This window comes from Mercenaria mercenaria, chromosome 5 (genome assembly GCF_021730395.1).
Source record: "Mercenaria mercenaria strain notata chromosome 5, MADL_Memer_1, whole genome shotgun sequence".
NCBI lineage: Eukaryota > Metazoa > Mollusca > Bivalvia > Venerida > Veneridae > Mercenaria > Mercenaria mercenaria.
The window spans coordinates 74002709-74024732 of record NC_069365.1 but is presented as its reverse complement, the minus strand read 5'-3'; the positions used below and the strand labels follow the sequence as shown (position 1 = coordinate 74024732).

The window sequence follows — 22024 nt, the reverse complement described above, 5'->3', positions numbered from 1 at the left end:
TTTGGTACATAAAAACGAGCATGCTCGATGTGGAAAAGCAAAATTTTCAAATATTTTTGGTTTGCCTGTTCTTGGTGATATTTGGAATGCTTTTGAGTTGTAATAGTTAATGTAGTACATGTCAACTTTCAGGTAATTTAAAAGTTGCGTTATTGATTACATTTTTAGAAACTTTCCAATGGTTTAACCATCAGGATAACTGTGGAGATAGTGACAAGAAGGCCTTTTATGTATTTAGAAATTGGAACTTCTTGTTTAGGTCCACTTTTCTTGAATACTGTAAGAGCTATAGTTTTAAAACTATGTACACTTGTTTATTGTCATTACAATAATAAGTAGGTCAAGAACAATAACTCAATCGATCTTGCATTTTGTCAGAATTATGGTCGTTTTTATATTAGAAAACTGGTATTTCTTGTTGTTGTTTTTTTACTTTATGTCCACTTTTCTCGAATACTATAGCTTTGAAACTTTACACATTTTTTCATCGTCAATCGGTGAATAAGAAGGTCAAGAACCATAACTCTTTTCTTGTGTTTTGTCTTGTGTCAAGTATTTGCAACAAGTGGTGCTCTTGTTTACTATTCAAGAAATTGGTAAATAGGACATAACAATTACAAATGAGTCGTGCCATGAGAAAACCAACATAGTGGCTTTGTAACCAGCATGGATCCAGACCAGCCTACGCATCCGCTTTCAAAGCCTATTGCAATTAGAGAAACCTTTAGCGAACAGTATGGATCCTGACTAGACTGTGCGGATGTGCAGGCTGGTCTGGATCCATGCTGGTCGCAAACCCACTATGTTGGTTTTCGCATGGCACGGCTCAAATTATCCTACATTCAACATTGTCATGCCATTGGTAAAAAAGCTTGCAGATTCTATCTTTTTCTCTTTTTTTTGTTTTTTTCTAAACAGGAACAATGACCAGATATTTTTACGTGTAAAGTTTCCAACACGGCGGGATGCTGGGACATACACTATCATTGCCAATGTACCCGGTATGGAAACGTCTTTTGATGTCAGGCTGATAGTGGAATGTGAGTATCAGCATTGTGAACTTTATACACTTCTTTAATACAAATTTGATCATTGAAACTCTAGGTTCTACTAGATCTATTTTATTCAAAAGTCAAACTATCTAGTCACCATTTTATTTTCCATTCAATAACTTAACCTCAGAACCCACTGCATAAAGCTCTCTGATGAATGTTTCGATAAAATAATTGTCAGTTATGTTTAAGACATAATTCTTTAATGGGTTTGCAAAATGTAAGAAAGCAATTTGAATATAATACAGTCAGCTGTTATGAAATATTTGATTCTGAAAACAGTTGTAATAATAGAGTTTTGATTGGATTATTAAAAATAATTTTGGCAGCTCTTGTGTTCATCTTTTCATAATTCTCAGTGTCTATACTTATCCTGCACGCAGAGGTTCACTATCAAACGAAAGATTAATTTTATATCTTTATTTTCTTGAACAAATGCCAATTGTATTGTTTTGTTTTAATAGCTTTCTTAAATATTTGCGATTTGCTAGTGAAAATAATATGATATTTCAGTTTTTCATACTTGCAAAATACATTATACCCCTATATAAATGCCCCCACTCTCTAAAACCCCAATATTAAAAAAAAAGCAAAAAACTTTTTAATCAATTTCTGTTGTATGTCAACTCTGACACTATAATGATGGCATTATTTTTCTTAAAATTCATTCATTACAAGTTGGATTTATTCTTTAAAATTACTCGTTTTAATTATTATTCACTCTGAAATAAAAGCATTTTTAGCTCACTAAAGCCAAAGGCTCAGGGTGAGCTATTCTGATCAGTCATCGTCCGTCGTCCGTCGTCCGTTGTCCGTCGTCCGTAAACTTTTACTTTAAACGACATCTCCTCATAAACCGCTAGGCCAATTTCATCCAAACTTCACAGTAATGTTCCTTGGGTGAAGCTCTACAAAAATTGTTCAAAGAATTGAATTCCATGCAGAACTCTGGTTGCCATGGCAACAGAAAGGAAAAACTTTAAAAATCTTCTTCTAAAAACCAGACGCCCTAGAGCTTACATATTTGGTGTGAAGCATTGCCTAGTGGACCTCTACCAAGTTTGTTCAAATCATGACCCCGGGGTCAAAATTGACTCCACCCAAAGGGTCACTTGATTTTACATAGGAAAATCTTAAAAAATCTTCTTCTCAAAAACCAGCAGCCCTAGAGCTTAGATATTTGACATGTAGCATTTCCTAGTGGACCTCTACTAAAGTTGTTCAAATCATTGACCCCGCCCCAGGGGTCACTTGATTTTACATAGGAAAATCTTCAAACATTTTCTTAAAATAAACCAGAAGGCCTAGGAGCTTAGATATTTCATGTGTAGCATTGCCTAGTGGACCTCTACAAAATTTGTTCAAATCATGACCCCCGGGGTCAAAATTGACCCCGCCCCATGGGGTTACTTGATTGTACATAGAAAAATCTTCAAAATTTCCTAAAAATAAACCAGAAGGCCTAGAGCTTAGATATTTGACATGTAGCATTGCCTAGTGGACCTCTACAAAAGTTGTTCAAATCTTGACCCCCCCCCCCACCCCCCAGGGTCAAATTGACCCAGCCCCAGGGGTTACTTGATTGTACATAGGGAAATCTTCATAAATTTGCTAAAATAAACCAGAAGGTCTAGATCTTAGATATTTGATATGTAACATTTCCTAGTAGACTTCTACAAACTTTGTTCAAATCACGACCCCCTGGGTAAAATTGGCCCCACCCCAGGGGTTACGTGATTGTACATCAAAAAAATTTCTAAAAATCATCAGTTTGACATTTGAAACATGTAGCTCATATTACTCTGGTGAGCGATCCAGGGTCATCATGACCCTCTTGTTTATAAGTTGGTAGAAATAAATAACCTGCTTTTTCCACATGCAGTGCCTGGGCATGTTAATTTTTGGGTTCATATTCAAAGTAAGGTAGTTTTGGCAATGAAATGTGTACTTTAATAAATTACAGCCTTTAACCTGTTGAGGCTTTACATGGAATCAAAAAGCTGCTCCTAATGAACTAATTTTTTACATGCTTTAACTTTTGGTTCACCAGTGTCTTTCTTACCTAGTCATCACTTCACAAAGTGTTCCTTTCTAACACTCTAAGACACATTTCTATTGCAGACGAGCCTGAAGTAAATATTACGACAGATAATGGAGGTTCAGAGTTCTACCTTATGTATATGGAACACAAAATTAACTGTTCCGTGCGGTCGGTTCCCTTTCCAACCAGAATAGACTGGTTTTGGCAATCGTGTACAAGTCCCACAAACTGCAGCATTCAAAATGATAAATGGGAACGAATCATTATTACTGACAAGGCAGAAGTTGTGTATCCAAAACTTGTGAATTTTAAAATGGATGATGGACACACAAACATAAGCCAGTTGATTGTGATGGAGAATCGAGTTGGGTTTTATAAATGTAAAGGGCAGAATAAAGTCGGATCAACATCTGCTTCACTGCCATATGTAGCTACAGGTATGTTGCAAAACTATTGGTGACTGAAAAAAACAAATTCAGTTTAAAGGTTTACCAAAACCATTGAAGTTGTTCTTGTCTGTTAGTATTAATTTTTTGAGAAGGATGCATATTTGGGGAAAAAACTAAAAATGAAAAATGATATGATGGAAAAATTTGCTTATGGGAAAACATCAACTGTAGGTATTGGAAGGTCTTAGCTAAGAAATATATTAGGGGGAAAATAATTAGTTAGAAAAATTTGGAAAATGATAAATTTTACATGTGAAAAAACATTTGGAAAAATAGAAAGATTCGTGGGGGTGGGAAGTTAACATAAAAACAACAGGGACACAAGCTCTGTATGAGGAAAGATATTTAAATAATAAATCATAGTGTGGAAAGATTTAAGAAAATAATTTTTAAGTTGGTAGGAAATGGATTATTGTCACATTAAAGATGTTTTCGGACTTTTACAAGTGTTTGGTGAAAATGAAAGAAAAACCAATGCAGTAAGCACAAAGCACTTCACATGGAAAACTGCTTTAAATTATGAAGAAAGAATGTGAAAAATAATGGAGGTGTTTGTCTTAATTATAATAATTAAGGGCTGGAAAAGTTTGTGGTTTGATACTGTCATGTGTAACAACATTGACTACATTTCAGATGTTGAAAATGGTTTCAAATATTGGGCATTAAACAAGTACCCTGTAGTTGGAGATACTATCGAGTTGTATTTCAAGGCAAGTGTTTGGAAGTACTCAAACCTGACTGTGATGAACCGTACCTATGTGACACAAGTAGAACCTGGCTGGGAAGAAAACAGAACCAGTATTAAACATGAAAAGTAAGTTTGAAATTTCCTCTTTTTACTATAGTATTTATTAAAGAAATCTCCGAACAGTGTCCATATTTGGAAGTTTAGATAAGAATCTATTTAAATTGACAAAAATTTCCTTTTTGGCTAATGAAAAAGAGAAAGGTTGCAAAGACTCTAAAAAAGGCAAACCTTTGACCTAAATCTACAGCTTGGTCACTTTTCTACCACATTAACATCTATAAGATAAAAATATTAGGCATAGAGACATAAAAAAATCAATAATTTTAGTTAAAGCATTCTATTTATAACAATTTATACATGAAAAATAAGTTGTCAGGGTTTTCCCGTTCGTCAGAACTGTAGCTAAATAAATTGTACACATAAATTGAGTACCAGCTTTCATAAAGAAAAGACATGGAGCACACAAGTATTTTCATAGTCATTCATTTTGACGGTTGCCCTTATTTTGTGGCCCACCACACAGTGGAGTGGGAAATATATTGATTTACTCCAGTCTGTCTGTGTGTTTGTGTCTGTCTGTCTGTCACAAAGCTTGTCCGCACTCTTAAGTCGAACATTTCTCATCCGATCTTCACCAAACTTCAACAAAATGTGTCTGCCAATAAGTGCTCGGCCAAGTTCGATAACTAGCCAAATCGGCCTAGGCACTTCGGAATTATGGCCTTTGAATTACCAAAAACACTCCGATTTTTTGCGCAGTTTTGCCCCCAAACCGTCGTGGTGTCAAGAAAGCGCACGCACATGTGGATTAAGTAAACAGTATATAAAGACTATTTAGATGATAAGGCAGTTGTGGGAAACATGTGCTTTTCTCAAAAGCATTTCTAGTTTGACTGTGAATGACTATGATTATTATGAATGCATTGTTTTGCCAGAAATTCAGTAAATGTTGTAAATTGTGCATTAAAAATTTATCAGGTGATCAAATTTCCAAGAAAAAGAAGTAAACTACCTTGAATAAGCAAAATATATAAATTATTCTGTTTATGTATAACATGACTGTTTGCCGAACATTGTCAGCAAGAATCAAAAATATTGTCATGAACCTCAAACTATTGTTATTGTTGGTTTTTTCCGCAGATTAAACTATATTCCTTATACTATATTACATCTATTTATGTTTCAAGAAAGAGTATATCTTAGTAAATGAACCAGCTTATTGAGATATTCAGATTTTTTTTCCTAGTGGAACCATTTTGTGATGAGTAATTAATGACTTAACTTTTTTTTTCAGAGAGGATTATTCTATATCAACCCGTGTGACGATAAGTCCAGTCACAAAGTATGACGAGTATGACTTTGTTTGTTTCGGGTTTGATATTCAGGGAAAAAAGATTCCTGGAAGAATTGGAACAATACAGTTGTCAGTTAGAGGTATGTTAGTCAGTTCGAGATGTTACACAGTCCAAGTTATACCATTTACATGAGTGGCATTGGTGATGGATTTGTAAATATTACCCCACCTGCTAGGGTGATGTTACTTAAGGTGTGTGCCCTGACTAGAGGTTGCTTTTTGTCGAGCCTGCTTGCGGATGCGAAGACGTAGTTGTCCAAATGGCTGTTCGGATTTGTTTGTCTGGACCATAACTTTGACATGCATGGAGCAATCTTGTTTATATTTGGCATGAATGTTAACCTCAGTGAGACGGAGTGTCGTGCGCAAAACCTAGGTTCCTATCTTAAAGGTCAAGGTCGCAATTACAGGTCAAAGGTCAGATTCAAAAATGACTGTCCGGAGCATTTCTTCTTCATGCATGTAGGGATTTTGATGTAACTTGGCACAATTGTTCACCATTATGAGACAGAGTGTCCTGCGCAAGAACCAGGTCCCTAGGTCTGAGGTCAAGATCACACTCAGAGGTCAAATGATACAAGAATGACAACTTTGTCCAGGGCATTTCTTCTTCATGCATGGAGGGATTTTGATGTTGCTTGGCACAAATGTTCACCACCATGAGGCGGAGTGTCATGCGCAAGAACCTGGTCCCTAGGACTAAGGTCAAGGTCACACTTACAGGTCAGAAGTCAGATATAAGAATGACTTTGTCTGGAGCATTTCTTTTTGATGCATAGAGGGATTTTAATGTAACTTGACACAATTGTTCATCATCATGAGACAGAGTGTCGTGCGCAAGATATTAGAATTACTTCCCTTTGTTGTTACTATAAATAGCTTATATTCGTGACTTTTTTATTACTGGTTGTAGGGAAAAATCAAGACCACTTTCCTGTAGTACAACATGCATGTTACATCCAATTTCAGGTGAATTTTGACCTATCTCTGCTGGTGAGGATTTTTGTGTGGACTTTTTTTTTTCTTTTCTTTTTAAGATTTACGTCCCTTTGTTGTTACTTTAAATAACTTATATTGTAACTTTTTGCAATCTCTTTTGTTATTTGGCATAAATGTTTGCCTCAGTGAGACAGGGAGTGTCTTGTGCAACTCCCAGTCCTTTTGACAGCTGGCGGGCTCGACATGTTGCCCATGGCATCTAGTTTTATACATCTGTCAGAGAGTTACGAAGTCTTGTAAATATTACCCCACCTGCTAGGGTAATGTTACTTGAGATGTTTGCCCTGACAAGAGTAGATATATGGCGATTGCTTTTGTCTGATAACTTTCTTTTAGACATAAACTCCTGAATAGCTGGTCAGATTTTGATTTGTATGGAGGGAAGTTGTGCAAGTTTGTGTCATGTTTTGCTCAGATTTATTTTTTTAGGAGTTTTTGTATGGTTCACTTTACCAAGAAGAGATGAATAACATTGTATAATGGAACATAATAAAGAATTTTTCAAAAATTCTTCATGACTGATATATCGAGCAAAATGTGTAATCAAATCGTCAGTGTATTATTAGCATTATTGACTAGAACCGTCTCTGTAGTAAGTTGATGTACTGATACAGTGACAGTGGTAAATTATGTAGTCTATTTATGGAAATGTTTGCTATTCATACTCTCTCACAATGACAGATGACAGATCTTCAGGGATTTGTGTAATGTAAATAATCATTAAGGAGTCAATGTACTGTGAAACCATTTAATTTGTGGGAGTGAAATTTCAGTTTTTGCACAAAACGGCTCTTTCATTGGAATATACACAAATTACTACTTATCGAGATAAAAGAATGGGAACTTTGCTAGTTTGTTGAGATTTAATTTTTTTTGGTTTATGGAACCCAGAAATCCATGAAAATTTGTCCCTCATAAATAAATGATTTCGCAGTAGGCCATAGGCAGATACAGTGGGGAGACCGAGTGCACAACCCCTCTTAAAGCTGGCAGGCGTATATATTGTTTTATTTTGAAATGAGGCTCTGAGTCATTTTGGAAGAATTATACATGTACTAGTAAATAACTGTTAGTGAACTGCTTTTAATATATCATAATATTTAGAAATGAAATACCTGGCATTTTAGACAACTGAATGCTTAGAAAATTAGTCAGAGTACATCGTTTGATGTTCATTTTATTTCTTACTATTTTTCATGGAGCATAGTGACCGCCAACCTCTCTTGAAAACGTGCCCACTTGCATAGGTTATGGCACAAAAGGTGCATCATGTCTTATCATACCAAAGGTTTGCCCCGGTTGAAACTTTGCTGAGCAAATGTCTCCCTACTAAGGCAGATAGCTTCTTTCCCATAAATTTACCTCTCATCAGACTCATTTACATTGACTAACTTGCCCTTCACTGTGTGTTTGAAACATTGAGATGCCATTGATCAGACATCTGTCCAGTTTGCTAAATATCAGTGATTCTATCTAGGTGCCTGAAATGCTGCTGTGAAGGAAGTCTGTAGTCTTCAAGAATGAGAAAAGCTGAGAAGTCGCTGTTTGAAATAGATTGATTCACTCTGATTCAAAACACAAGAAAACAAAGCAAGAAATAATTTCAAAAAAAAGATTCACGTTGAGACATGCACATATTGCATTAAAATCTATTTAAGTGTTATTTTTGAGTGTTTAAAGATATTTTTAGAACTGATAATGCCTGTTTATTTATTAAACAATAAGCACTTATTATTCTGTTTCTATATATAGGAAAGATTTTTAGGTACATAAGATTTACAGATAAGTAGGGGTGGATGTTTAGTATTGGAAGTTATCATTTATTTCCAAGCATCATGCATAAAATCATAAAAAACATTAATTCTATAATTAAGTGTGCTTTATTGTTTCAAATTATAAGCAGGCTTTAAGTTTTTGGCCTCCGTGGCTGAGTGGGTTACGCCACTTGCCTCTGAATTAAGACAAACCCTTCAATGAAAACTAGTGACAGACGCCAAAAATTTCCACTTTAGAACTGGGAAATGTGCTGGAGACATGGAAAGGGACATATCAGGATAAAAACAGAAATCATGGCTTCAGTGTTTGGCAGATCCTCAAATCAAATGAATTAAATAAAAAAAATAACTTGTCTGTGATTGTTTTTGGTTGGAACCCTGACGGAAGTCAGAACTTTTAAAGTAATAAAGCCATCTTTCGGATAATCCTCACTGAAGTATGTTCAACTTGGTTCTTTTGGAAATTTCGGTCCATTTCTGCAATATCCCAGAAAGGGATGTTCTGACATTGAGTAGAGGTGTATTATCAAGGTTAACATACCTTTATGTATATTATTCCATGGCAAAACGTAAAGTTACAATGACCCTGTAATGCATAATTACTTTTAAAAAGATATTAATGCTTTTGATTTAATTAAAGTTAGCTTTTTGTATGTTTTATGCTAGAATAGCATTAAATCATATTAGTTTCTTGCCATAACATCTGCAGAATACCTTAGGATACATCGGGCCCCTTGCAAATAAAAAAATGGCATTATTCTTATGTTTGTAAATCATTTACATACCCAGGGACCACAATGGAAATAAGAAGAATCATTTCATCTTTTTTGTGTTATCCGTGGTATTGGTGAGCATTACATGGCTTTGCTGAGTAATATGATATAACTGTCTAATGAATTGTTGGTTTGTCACTATGTAATATTTATTATGCATTGATTTGTCATTTGTTTTATCGCTCTATTGCCATGTCATGTACACTTGTGCCAAATAAAACTTACTTATTATTCTTTCTTTTACGTAACAGATATTCGTCCTCCTATGTTTTCTACTGAACCCTCAAAGACTTTAATCGACGACAAGTCATTTGCATACGACTGTGAGGTGGAGGGTTTGCCAACGCCTGTGATTTACTGGTACAAAGATTTTGAGAAGCTGGATCCGGAAAACATGACACAAGGATATGAAATTGTTGATGAAAGTCGAAGGTTTGTGTTGCATTTTTGTGTAATCTTCATGAACTTTTAGTGTGCTGTGTTTTTAGCTCAACTATTCAAAGAATAGTCTAGCTATTCTACTCACCCTGGCGTCGGCGTCGGCGTCACTCCTTGGTTTAAGTTTTTGCATGCAAGTACATACAGCTATCATTAAAGGCATATAACTTTGAAATTATTTATTTTTTTCTAGGTCAATTACAACCTCATGGGTCAAGTTCCATAACTCTAACATGTATTTTGAGCAAATTATGCCCCTTTTGGACTTAGAAATTCTGGTTAAAGTTTTACATGCAAGTTACTATCTCCAAAACTAATGCAGATATTGATTGGAACTTCACATGTGTCTTCGGGGTTTATAAAATAGTTGATAGCACCAAGTCCCATAACTCTGACCTTCATTTTGGTCAAATTATGTCCCCTTTTGAACTTAAAATTCTTTTGATATTTAACCTTTTGGACTTAGAAAATTCTGGTTAAAGTTTGCCTGCAAGTACATACATCTATTACTAAAAGGCATATAGATTTGAAACTTATTTTTTCTTTTTTTAGATCAATTACCTACCTCACTGGGTCAAGTCCCATAACTCTGACATGTATTTTGAGCAAATTATGCCCCCTTTTGGACTTAGAAAATCCTGGTTAAAGTTTTACATTCAAGTTACTATCTCCAAAATTAATGCAGATATTAAATTGAAACTTCACATTTGTCTTCGGGTTATAAATGTTGATAGAATCAAGTCCCATAACTCTGACATGTATTTAGCCAAATTATGCCCCTTTGGACTTAGAAAATTCTGGTTAAGTTTTGCGTGCAAGTACATACAGCTATTACTGAAAGGCATATAGATTTGAAACTTATTTATTCTTTTCTAGGTCAGTTACCAACCTCACTGGGTCAAGTTCCATAACTCTTAACATGTATTTTGAGCAAATTATGCCCCTTTTGGACTTAGAAAATTTGGTTAAAGTTTTACATGCAAGTTACTATCTCCAAACTATGCAGTATGGAATTGAAACTTAACATGTTTCTTCGGGTTTAAAACTAGTTGATTGCATCAAGTCCATAACTCTGATATGCATTTTGGTCAAATTTGTCCCATTTGGAACTTAAAACTCTTTTGATATTTAACATTTTGGGTAATAATTTCTGCTTCTGTGACAATATTTCGAATAGTCGAGCTTGGCTGTCTTACGGACAGCTCTTGTTTTTTATAGAATCAGTTTTTGCTAGATGTTTGAGAACATTTCATCATGACATTTTACTCTTGTGTAAGGTTTTCCTTTCTGCAGTATCTTTTAGTAATACTGTGTTGGGAATAGTCACATTTCGTGTAAGTTAATCATCACTAAACGTAGCATGATCTCCCATCACCAGGTTCTTTTCAGATTTTTTTTCACACGAAGAATAAGCATTGAATAAAAATGAATACAAAACTCTGTATTTAACTCTCACAGGACACAGAAAGATATTCCGTGGTTGGACTGTGGCATCAAATATGAGGTTGGAAATGACAGATGATTGTGTCTCGAATTTCCATAAGCCAAAAAGTTCACTGTTTCAAACAAGTTTTCAGTCTTAAGTTTGCAGTCAGTTTTAGCTTAGATAGCACTTGATTTAGGTATATATGTATGTAGTAAAAGGGTCATTAAAGTAGTACCTTGATGTTCCATGATGCATTCAACTGTAGTGGATTTTGTTACACTGGATCATGCTCTGCACTAACACCGTGTTTGATACAGACCTGGCAAAATCCACTCGAGCCAAAAACAACATTGCAGATCAAGATATGGTTATAATAACTCGATTGTATTGTGTAACAGTGCTAAGTAACTTTTTTTTTCATTCTTTACTTAGTTCTTGGTGAAATAGTAAGGTGAAATAGCAACAAGAGGGTCATGATGGCCTCGTATTGCTCATCTGACTTGACCTTTTGACCTTGAATAATGTCATAACCTAATTATATGCTGCTAGTTGATGATGTAACTGTCTTGTGCTTTCAGGTTGAAGATCAATGCCACTGATTCCAGTTTTAGTGGAGTATATACATGTATGGCAGAAAACAGAGGTGGTTTTATTGCCAGAAACTTTACTTACACATATGGTAGGTTTACTTTATGTCTTCTTTACTGCTCTATTACACCTCATTTTGAATACTGTCAGTTTTAAAGTTTAGACCTGTTTATTTTACACTGATTATAGAGAAAGTTCTCAAAATTTACGTTAACTTTGTTCCATTACTGATCCTGGATTTGTGATTAGCATGCATGCATGGTAAAGGATTGTGGAAACAGTGGTTAAATACCCCTGTAATCGGGAACCCAGGACTATAGTGCCACTGTGCATGGTTCTATTGTATATACTTTGTGTCATCAGGGGAGTAATGATAATAAGCTTCAAACAGTAATCATAGTTAAACCAAAATTATTTGTGTGAGATAATTTGTATAACTAAACTTTGTCAGGAAACACGTTTTTTTCTCACAGCGCGGCCGACAGAGCGTCCACCAACTTTAGCATCATGGGAGACCAATGTTATTATTGTGTGTTGCATAGTGGTTGCAGCCCTTATTGTGGCTGTCTTCATTCTTTGCTGGGTATACAGGAGAAAATCTATGGAACTTGTAAGCTTTATTTTTTGTACTTAAACTAGAATAACAGGTAGCGGTTTCCAGTAAAATAGTGTACAAATACATTCAGCAGTTTTCAATTCAATTTTATGTTTTTTGTGAATGATTTTAACACCCCACTTATATGGAAAGCCATAAACGGTCTAAAATGCTGAAATAGCATGTGAAAATGTACAGTTGCCTAGAAAATGCAGATTACCTTGTGTCAGATACCTGCAACTGCATAAGAAGCATTTCAGTTCACTGTTAGTTTTGTCATCAGATTTACACAATCTTTGTTTCATTTGGAGCTTTATTATTTTAGTTTTAGGCAGTTTAGACCAGTATTCTACGGAAACAGTTTCACTGGGTGTTTTGGTAACACTCTAAAATTATTGTCCCTTGGTATTTGGAAAGAAATTCAAAACGTTAAAATTTTCATTCACAGATATAGCATATTTTCGTGTTTATTTCATTTAAACTACATTATAATTGCTTGCATTTTTTTTTCAGCACAAAGAATTAGAGCAGTATTTGATACAGCCAAAGGGAGATTATAACCCTGACATGCCAATAGATGAGCAGACATCTTGTATTCCATATGACGCTAAATGGGAATTTCCAAAAGAAAGACTACGATTAGGTAAATACAGTGAAACATTTCTCACACGAATGCAGATGACTTGAGTATCGGGGCTGTCTCGAGCAATTTATGGGGTCTGTGGCCATTTTCAGTTTTTTTCTCTATGTTTGGATCACTGGAAACCATGGACAGCTTGAGCATTATGCTCGTCCCATTGTGACTATGAGCAATTTGTGTTTTACTGCATAATAAACAACAGTCATATTTTTGACTAACATACATGAATCATAGTTTTGCAATAGTTATTTTGTAGGTGTTTTCTTCATGAAATCCTTCATGAAAAAATGGCAGCAAGTTTTAAGGATATGCACTAACTGATATGTCTTATTTTGGGTAAAAGTGTTGGAAATTGAGTATAGCTAAGTATATCGGTATATACTTCCATGGAATTCTTTTCTGTCACAGTTCATCTTACTGTGTCGACAAAGATTTCTTTATATTTACCGTATTTTACCTAAGTCTTGGGACAGCATAAAATAATTATTTTTTTCACTGTCCCAAGCCTTATTTCCCGAAAAATAATTATTTTGAAAAGTGTCCCAAAAATATGGACATAATAATCGTCATCGGGTAACATCCCCCACCCACCCGTGTTGAAAGCGAAAAAAAAAACAACTTAAAGATTATCGGTAATTATTCTGTTGATAAACAAAGTAATTGGCCTTGTTTTCATCATCATTTAACATCCCCTCAAAGAGCTAAAAGAAGTGTGTCGGTATCATGACATTAGAAGTGGAGATCAAAGCGGTATAGTTTCCCCGAGATTTTCATGGCATTACGTCATGTTTTTGCGCCATGTTGCACATCACTGTTTGATCGTACCGCCTCGTTTCTTAAGTGCTGAGAAGTAGATCTAGTGTTGTAACAATCAATAAAAAAAAGCTTCTTTTTAATTTGTTAAAGTGAATGTGCAATATCCCGTATAAACTGACAGGTAAACGTGTCAAACTATAATAGCGGATATCTTACCTCTGTGACCTATTTGCCCTCAAGGAAATTACAAAATGGTTTGAGAAGAATATCTTATTATAAAGTGTTGTGTCAAAAAATAAATGTACATGTACAAAGATTCATTCAAAACTTCTTAAAAATGCGCAACAACATCATTATTGTTTTTATTTTTTAACGCATTTTCTATTTACGTTCACGAGGTCACGTAACAGAAATCTGTTTGCCAAAAATCGTTTTACTTCATATTTTTAAATTGCTGCCGCCTTTTCGTTATTTAAGATTTTTCTAATCTGTTTTTTTGTACTTTCTGGTCAAAAGTCTGAATTTTATGCCCATAGTTTGTATCATTTATTTACTTTAAGAAAGAAATAAGTATTTAGGATCGCGCTGTTTGAAATTTTGCAAGTAATTTTACGAAAATTCGACCGTTTTTATAGAATTTTGCCAACATTTCTGTCGATACCTTTTTAAGATCGTTATAGAATTCAAACTATATTACTTCTCAATCGGTGTTGAAAATCTGAAGCGATAAAATCAAAAAATGAATGCGTGACGCGCGTTTTTTGTATACGTGTCGATGAACAAAAGTAACGGTGTTGTAAGTTAGACATTACGATAGGTCGCACGTGCTCGTGGAATGGAAAATTACCGGCATGGCGTTTTGATATCTGTACGATTCGCGGGTAAATTCCAGTCAGTGGTAAATAAAAATAAATAAATAATGAAAATTGGACTTCCTGGCTGCATAATTATTTGACATTTTGATCGATACAACACCATACAATGTATAATAACGGTATTTGGGTTACATCTTGAATCAGTATACAACCTTAGTCCCAACACTTAGGGACGAAAAATACGCTGAGAAAATACATGTCCAAAAACTTAGGGTCAAAAAAAAAATTATTTTTCCACATTTTAGGGGTGTCCCAAGATTTAGGGTGTCCCAAGACTTAGGTAAAATACGGTAGATTGTTAATTCTGAAATGTGTGAAGCAGATATTGCTGAGCATAGTTTCTTTAGAAAAACAAAAAGAGAATTTAGATGTAAAATAAATTGACTTCATCTTGATTATTTAAGAAACAATTGCCTCAAAGGGGATACCCACATTTAACCAGAGATCGTTGATCTTTACAGACAGTTCTTGTCAAGTGTTGCGTTTTATTTCAGGAATGATATTAGGTCAGGGAGCATTTGGTCGTGTTGTGAAAGCTGAAGCTATTGGCATTGTCGATCATGTGGATGTTTTAAGTGTGGCAGTTAAAATGGTTAAAGGTAGATTAAAATTATTACTTATTAAGTACTTCAGTTCTCAAAAGAAATTTGTCATTAAATGTGAACAATTACATACTCAAAAGAGCTTTTTATATCTTAATTGCTGAGACTGTAAAGACGTTCTCCACTAGAAATGCCAAAAACAAAAAGATTGAGATACTGAAAAAACAGATTTTTTTTTGCAAAGGATTTAATATTTTTTGCTATGTTAGCTAACTGACAGTGCACGTACAAATGTTTACGGAAATAATCACTCGTGAAAGTGATGTTTTTGTTTATAGACATAGTCGTGTATATTTCATAAGTGGATTTCTATAATGAACATTCTACCACAGAAACCAATAACAATTTCACAAATAATGAAAGTTTGAGCCACATCAAATTGTTTGATTTTACTGTAAACTTGATTTGAGCCGCGCCATGAGAAAACCAACATAGTGGCTTTGCGACCAGCATGGATCCAGACCAGCCTGCGCATCCACGCAGTCTGGTCAGGATCCATGCTGTTCGCTAACAGTTTCTCCAATTCCAATAGGCTTTAAAAGCCAACAGCATGGATCCTGACCAGACTGCGCGGATGCGCAGGCTGGTCTGGATCCATGCTGGTCGCAAAGCCACTATGTTATTTTCTCATGGCGCGGCTCATTTTATTTCTTTGACAGATTGTACAGATAGAGAGCAGATGATGACATTGTTATCAGAGCTGAAGATACTTATACATATTGGTCAACATCTTAATATATTAAATTTGTTAGGAGCAGTAACCAAAAATATTGCCAGAGGTAATAATTTCTTACATTTTCTTCCTGTCTTTAATTATTCGCACTTTGCATGAATTATCAAATCATTAACTTACAAATGTCTGCCAAAGTAACTGTCATTTTTATTTATAAGTTGAAGATGTAGAGCCCCTATCCTCATCCCTATAGCTCAGTACACAGACACCAAGACACTTATATGAGGGATAGTGAGTTCAAGCAGTGGGTGGGGTGTTTGTTTTCCACGCCAATTTGACAGAAAACAGTGTCTCTGAAGTCAATCATTTTCCATATATTAGTCATGTGAGAAAGCTGTCATTTTATTGTGGATATTAAGTCAGTATTGATGCAGAATTGGGAAACAATGCTTACCTTAAATGGCTGAAATAATTTCACAAGACAATTTTAAAGCAGTTCAAAAAACAAGTTAAAGACTGTGATACCTTTGAGTACCAGACTTAGTTCAGATTTTAAAATTCATTGTTATTCCACAATTTATTGCTTACATTTAAATAGCTCCTTTCTGTTTTATTGAAGGCTTTCAGAAAAAAATAATATTATGAACTGACTGAAAAAACATGTAATGAACTACCAGTATATATTTATAAGAGAAGTATATGTATTAATATAGAAATAATGAAAGTTCTTTGTTCATGTTTTGATATGAGTATTATTTCACAAGAATGTATGTGAATGGTACTCCTATATAACCTGATATATAATGTTTGTATTATACTTTCAGGAGAGCTTTATGTGATTGTAGAATATTGTCACTTTGGTAATCTTCGTAACTACATTCTGAAACACAAGGACGAGTTTCAAGATACCATGAACGATGACTACCTTGACCCTGTGACCCAGAAAATGAAGGAGGCAGGGGATCATCCACCAGAGATGGCAGCTCCAGTACCAGATGGTGATTTGAAAAAGCCGGCAACGTCAGCAACAAAACCGTACTATATGAACAAGGCAGCTCCGGATAATACGGCTGCCTTGTTGGGGCCACCACTCACAAAGAAAAATATGATATCATGGTCATTTCAAGTTGCAAGGGGAATGGAATATTTAGCATCGAAAAAGGTTTGCAAGACATGAAGTTCTGTTTAAAAGATCTCCAAAACGTACATGTTTCTATTAGGGATACATCAGGGAGAATCTTGGTGCTGTAAATACAGTGAAATCATTAATATTTTTGAGGGACTTATTTTCAAGGATTTCAAGGTCAATCCATGAAATTAATAAATCCCAGTGAACAACTTAACTTCACATTCATTTTATGTTCTCAAGTTAAAGTCCACAAAGTCGTATCAGTATGAATACATATAGTTATGTCTTCCACCACACAGTGGTGTAGGAGACATATTGATTTACTCCTCTGTGTGTCTGTCTGTCTGTTACAAATCTTGTCTGCTCTCTAAGTCGAACATTTCTCATCCAGTCTTCACCAAACTTGAACAAAATGTGTTTGCCAATAAGTCCTCGGCCAAGTTCGATAACTGGCAAATCGGCGCCAAGTTCGATAACTGGCAAATCGGCCCAGGCACTTCGGAAAGCACTCAAAGTCTGATAAGGCAATTGAGTTCTTGGTGCATGGTTGACTCATATACTACTATTCAGATGATTAGGCAGTTGTGGGAGACATGCGCTTTTCTCAAAAGCAACTCTAGTTGTTTTGGCCCTAATTACGAAATTGAATGATTCCACAGTAGAGTTTATATATACAAGCAAACTTTTATATAAAGAACAAGCTTTGGTCTGTAGAGCATGAGGTATTGACCTTCTCAGAAGACACCCGTGAGTTCAGTTTTTCCCAGGAAGAGGACTCCAGGTTCAAATAAAGTTCAAAATTCATCATAATCGAGCTGAAATAAACTGAACTAAATTAAACTTGCATCTTAAAAGTTAAGTAAGATGTGGACATTTGATTTCTGTCCTCATTTTCAGTATATACACAGAGATTTGGCAGCAAGAAATGTGTTATTAGCAGAAGACAATGTTGTAAAGATTTGTGACTTTGGTCTTTCGAAAGATTGTTACAAATATGCAAATGAGGAATATAGGAAGAAAGGAGATGTAAGTATTGACATAGTAATTTCTAAAAATGGGTCGTTTAACCTTTAGCCTGCTGGCAACAAGTGATTTTGCTTTTGTGACCGGTGCAGACCAAGTTGTCTGCACTGTTTGCTATTCAGTAAGTAAATTTTCATTGAACACCCCTTTGAATGATAAATGGTACTGCCCAAATTGAATAATGGACCAGTCCATTTTAGAAATTTAGCAGGCTAAAAGTGAAATAGGATAGAACCAGATTCCAGAGATAGTAAACTGAATTACTTTTTATACTCTTTCCAGCTGGGCTTATAGTTTCTTGTCTTTCTTTTTATATGTGTCCTAAAACAGGTAGGTCAGTCATGGTTGAAGTTCATTTCCCACTTCTGGTCCAAAACCTTGCTTTGGATGTAACATTTTTTTTCATATTCGAAACTTTCCAGTAAGCTATGGGAAGGTCAGTAGTTCTGTCTAGGTGCTCACCCATGTCTGAAGTAGGGTATGGAGAGGAACAAGTGTGACCTTCCTCCACTGATAATGCTGGAAAATTGCCTAAAGATCAGAATTGTGAATGTGTGACGAACATTCAACAAAACAAAGTCTTCATTATAATTTGTAGAATATTTCTATGTCTCTGTATATATATGTATTGGTAAATTATATACATTGTTGAGATTATTGTGCAAGTTTCTTTGTAAATTAGGTTTCATGCAAAACAAACATATTTTTACAGGGTCCAGTACCAGTGAAGTGGATGGCCATAGAATCTCTCACACATAGGTTATATACCACCAAAAGTGATGTGTAAGTTGAAAGCTGCTTTGTAATTAACATAAACCCTATAAATAGAATTCATGTGTGGAAACTTGACATATGAGTCTGTATTAGCTTGGATACAAAATATGCTGAAAATTGAATATATAATAACATTGTATTATGTTTTGGAAAGAGTTTTAAAATAAAAATTTTATGGAAGCCTTGGGTTACAAAGTTAAACATTAATGTTTTACTGACCATAACATTTGTGTTCTGAAGTGTTTAGTGTCTTGCTTTAGAGGATTGGACTTTAAATTTAAGGTAACATACACTAGCAATGTAATTTTCAGTTACTGTTTTTGTCAAAGATTTTGAAAAAGCAATATTCATTTCTATCCTTGCAGCTGGTCATATGGTATATTTCTGTGGGAGGTTTTCTCTCTAGGTGGAAGTCCGTACCCTGGTATAGACCTCAATGATAAGTTTATAGGACTTCTCAAGGATGGGTACAGGATGGAACAGCCTCCTCAAGCTAACCAAGACATGTATGTATCAGAGCTTTATGATCTCTTTTTGAACCACTATACTACAGTTGAATCTACCTTTGCAGCTACCTGTATTAAACAGCCATTTGCCTTAAGTGCCAGTTGGTTAACTTCTTAAATTGACATTTTGTTCCAATTTCAACTTGTCTGAAGCAGCCACCTACATTAAACAGCCAGATTATGTTGCTCCTTGACTGGCTCCTTAATACAGGTTTGACTGTAGTTTATAGCAAAGATACTTCCTTTACTATATACCTACAAAGTTTCTATCTGAAATACAGTATGTATTTCCTAAATAATAACAAAACTGTGATCAGCTCCCATTGGACATGGAAAAATAACTAATGATAGGAATGTTTATTGTATATTGATAGCATCCTGACATACAGTGTGTCAAAAAGATTACCTTTAGTCTTATTTGCCTAAAATTATAGTCCATTTTGGCCAAGATCACTCAAGAAATAGGAAGAGTTATAAAATAAAAAAAGTTAAAACAGCACCTTGATTTGGTGTGATGCATTTGGCTTGCTTGATTTTAGGCGCAAGTGCCTCATGATATCCAGATCTGGCAAGATCTACTCGAGCCGAATACAACATTGCAGATCAAGAGAAAAATTTTGTATACCATGCATACTGTGAAATCATTAATTTTCGTGGGGGACTAATTTTCGTGGATTTCGTTGTTGGGTCAATCCACGAAATTTAATCCCAACGAACAAGTAAAATTCCAATTCATTTTGTGTTCAGAAGTTGAAACCCACGAATTCGTATCCCCACGAAATTGCCGTTTTGACCAAAACCACGAAATTTCATGCCCACAAAATTAAATGATTTCACAGTACTTTACTTAAACAATTATAAGGCTACCATAAAAGCTATTTAGAAATATATATGACCCTACTTGTATACCATATTGTTGTTTTATCCCAGGGTTCATTCAGGTTTATGGTTTTGGTATATTTTACAGATACAATGTGATGTTGGCCTGTTGGGAAGTAGATCCTGAAGACAGACCAACATTTACACAACTAGTCAATGTGATGGGAGATTTCCTAGAAGACAATGTCAAACAGGTAACTTTATATGGATTAACCAAGCTGTATTCTTAAGTCAAAATAAAACTTCAGTTCAGTTTTATAAGGAAAAAGGGTTACTTAGAGGTTATTAGATTTTTATTGAGAACTATGTAAACTTTTGCAGTTAGGATAATACAAAACTTTAAGACAACATAAATATTATTACACTGTGAAAATCTTGATAAAAGTCTAATCTTCTTTCTGACATACTAATTTACAATTATAAATGACAAACACTTGTTCTATAGCCTGTGTAAGACATAATTATCAACATAATTTTTGACACAGTGACACAAATTAAAATGAAGTCACACACCCAGTATAAAATTAAGATATATAAAATGGAAAAATGATATAAGGTTCCGATATAACTTTACAGAGTACATAAATGAGAATATAATTAATCTGAAATATTTTGTCTGTATATTCTGCCCTTATTTCAGTATTATTTGGACCTTGGTTGCCATTTCGATGGAGAGGATGATGAAACTGTTGAAGGAGCAACAGGTGTCGAGCCCGGGTATCTGAGTATGAACTCTATGGCTATAGAAGAGCCCACCGATTATACCAAAATGTCGTTAGCGCCACCCCCTCCTACAGGCAATGTGAAATCTAGTGAAACTGAAAAGTTAGTTGTTGATTTGAAGCGTAATAAAAAGGATAGTGACACGGAGGAAAGATACGTGAATTTTGATTTGACTAAAAAGAATGCTGCCAAAGATAGGTTGAAAAATAAACAACAAGACATTGAAGTTCAGCCTCTTATTCACAATGTAGATGAAGTGCAGACAAGAGATTCTCCAGGGAGAAAACGCCGAAAGAACGGGTCGCCAATACGGTTGAATACACAAGCGGAAGTTCACGGGAATGAAGATAGTGATAGTGGACATGAGAGCTTTGCTCCCGGAAGTTCGCCGGATAAAATTGATGAAAATGATGGTTATTTGTCACCAAAGAGTATGAATATGCAGGATGTGCCAGTGTTTGAAATGAATGGCATAACCCCGACAAAGGGAAGTAACTCTAAGAATGTTGGAAATGGACAGGCTAGATTGTTGTCTAGCGGGTATAATTTTAACGATTTACAGCCTCCGGATTATAGAGCAGTAATGGAGGAGGCAACAGAAACCAATGTCTGAAAAAAAAAGGTTGTATCTTCATTAAGGTCATTACTTCATAACTAATCTTAACAGTTGAGCTGTTTTGTTTAACTCCACATGTCTGTTGAAGATCTGAGATCTTACAAACTGCCAATTGGGCTGTTCTGTTTTACTCCTAAGGATCTGAGATCATATAAACAGACCAAAAGGTAGGCTTTAATCAGAATTGGTGCAATATTTGGCAGTGACAGCAGTTAAATGGGAGTAAAGATGAATTGAAGGGATTGAAAAAAACAGCTGTGTTGGAATTTAAGTCAGTGTTCAAGACTAACAGGATTTCTACGCTGAGTTAAAGACATGTGTCACTCTAGAACAATCTTTCCTGTGATGCATTATTGGAAATCAGAAATTAAAAAGTCATGGCATGAAAAACAATACAGACTCAGTAAATGTTGAAATTGGAAACAATGTGATGTGTTGAGTTGTTCATTATTATCATGCCAAAAAAAGGAACCAAAGAAACTGACGGCTTTTTGTTAAATGTTATAAAGCTTTGGTCAGAGATGTGTTTTGCAAAATGTTAATCGTGAACTTTACATTATTGTTATAACTACATACAGTACCTTAACTAT

General features: G+C 35.0%; 1 protein-coding gene across 3 annotated transcripts in view; it reads left to right on the top strand.

Annotated features, from left to right (window-relative positions):
• Window positions 1-22024, top strand: part of LOC123557632 (vascular endothelial growth factor receptor 1-like) — an 81570-nt gene extending 59546 nt beyond the window's left edge. For all 3 annotated transcript variants that reach the window (XM_045349229.2, XM_045349228.2, XM_045349230.2), the window contains 16 exons: window positions 919-1040; window positions 3174-3530; window positions 4176-4356; window positions 5585-5724; window positions 9443-9623; window positions 11634-11734; window positions 12117-12253; window positions 12752-12881; window positions 15004-15108; window positions 15771-15890; window positions 16609-16946; window positions 17811-17939; window positions 18649-18719; window positions 19076-19216; window positions 20184-20289; window positions 20736-22024. In XM_045349229.2, coding sequence (XP_045205164.2) covers window positions 919-1040; window positions 3174-3530; window positions 4176-4356; window positions 5585-5724; window positions 9443-9623; window positions 11634-11734; window positions 12117-12253; window positions 12752-12881; window positions 15004-15108; window positions 15771-15890; window positions 16609-16946; window positions 17811-17939; window positions 18649-18719; window positions 19076-19216; window positions 20184-20289; window positions 20736-21431 — 3055 coding nt within the window. In that variant the 3' untranslated portion in view covers window positions 21432-22024. The remainder of the gene's footprint in view (window positions 1-918; window positions 1041-3173; window positions 3531-4175; window positions 4357-5584; window positions 5725-9442; window positions 9624-11633; window positions 11735-12116; window positions 12254-12751; window positions 12882-15003; window positions 15109-15770; window positions 15891-16608; window positions 16947-17810; window positions 17940-18648; window positions 18720-19075; window positions 19217-20183; window positions 20290-20735) is intronic.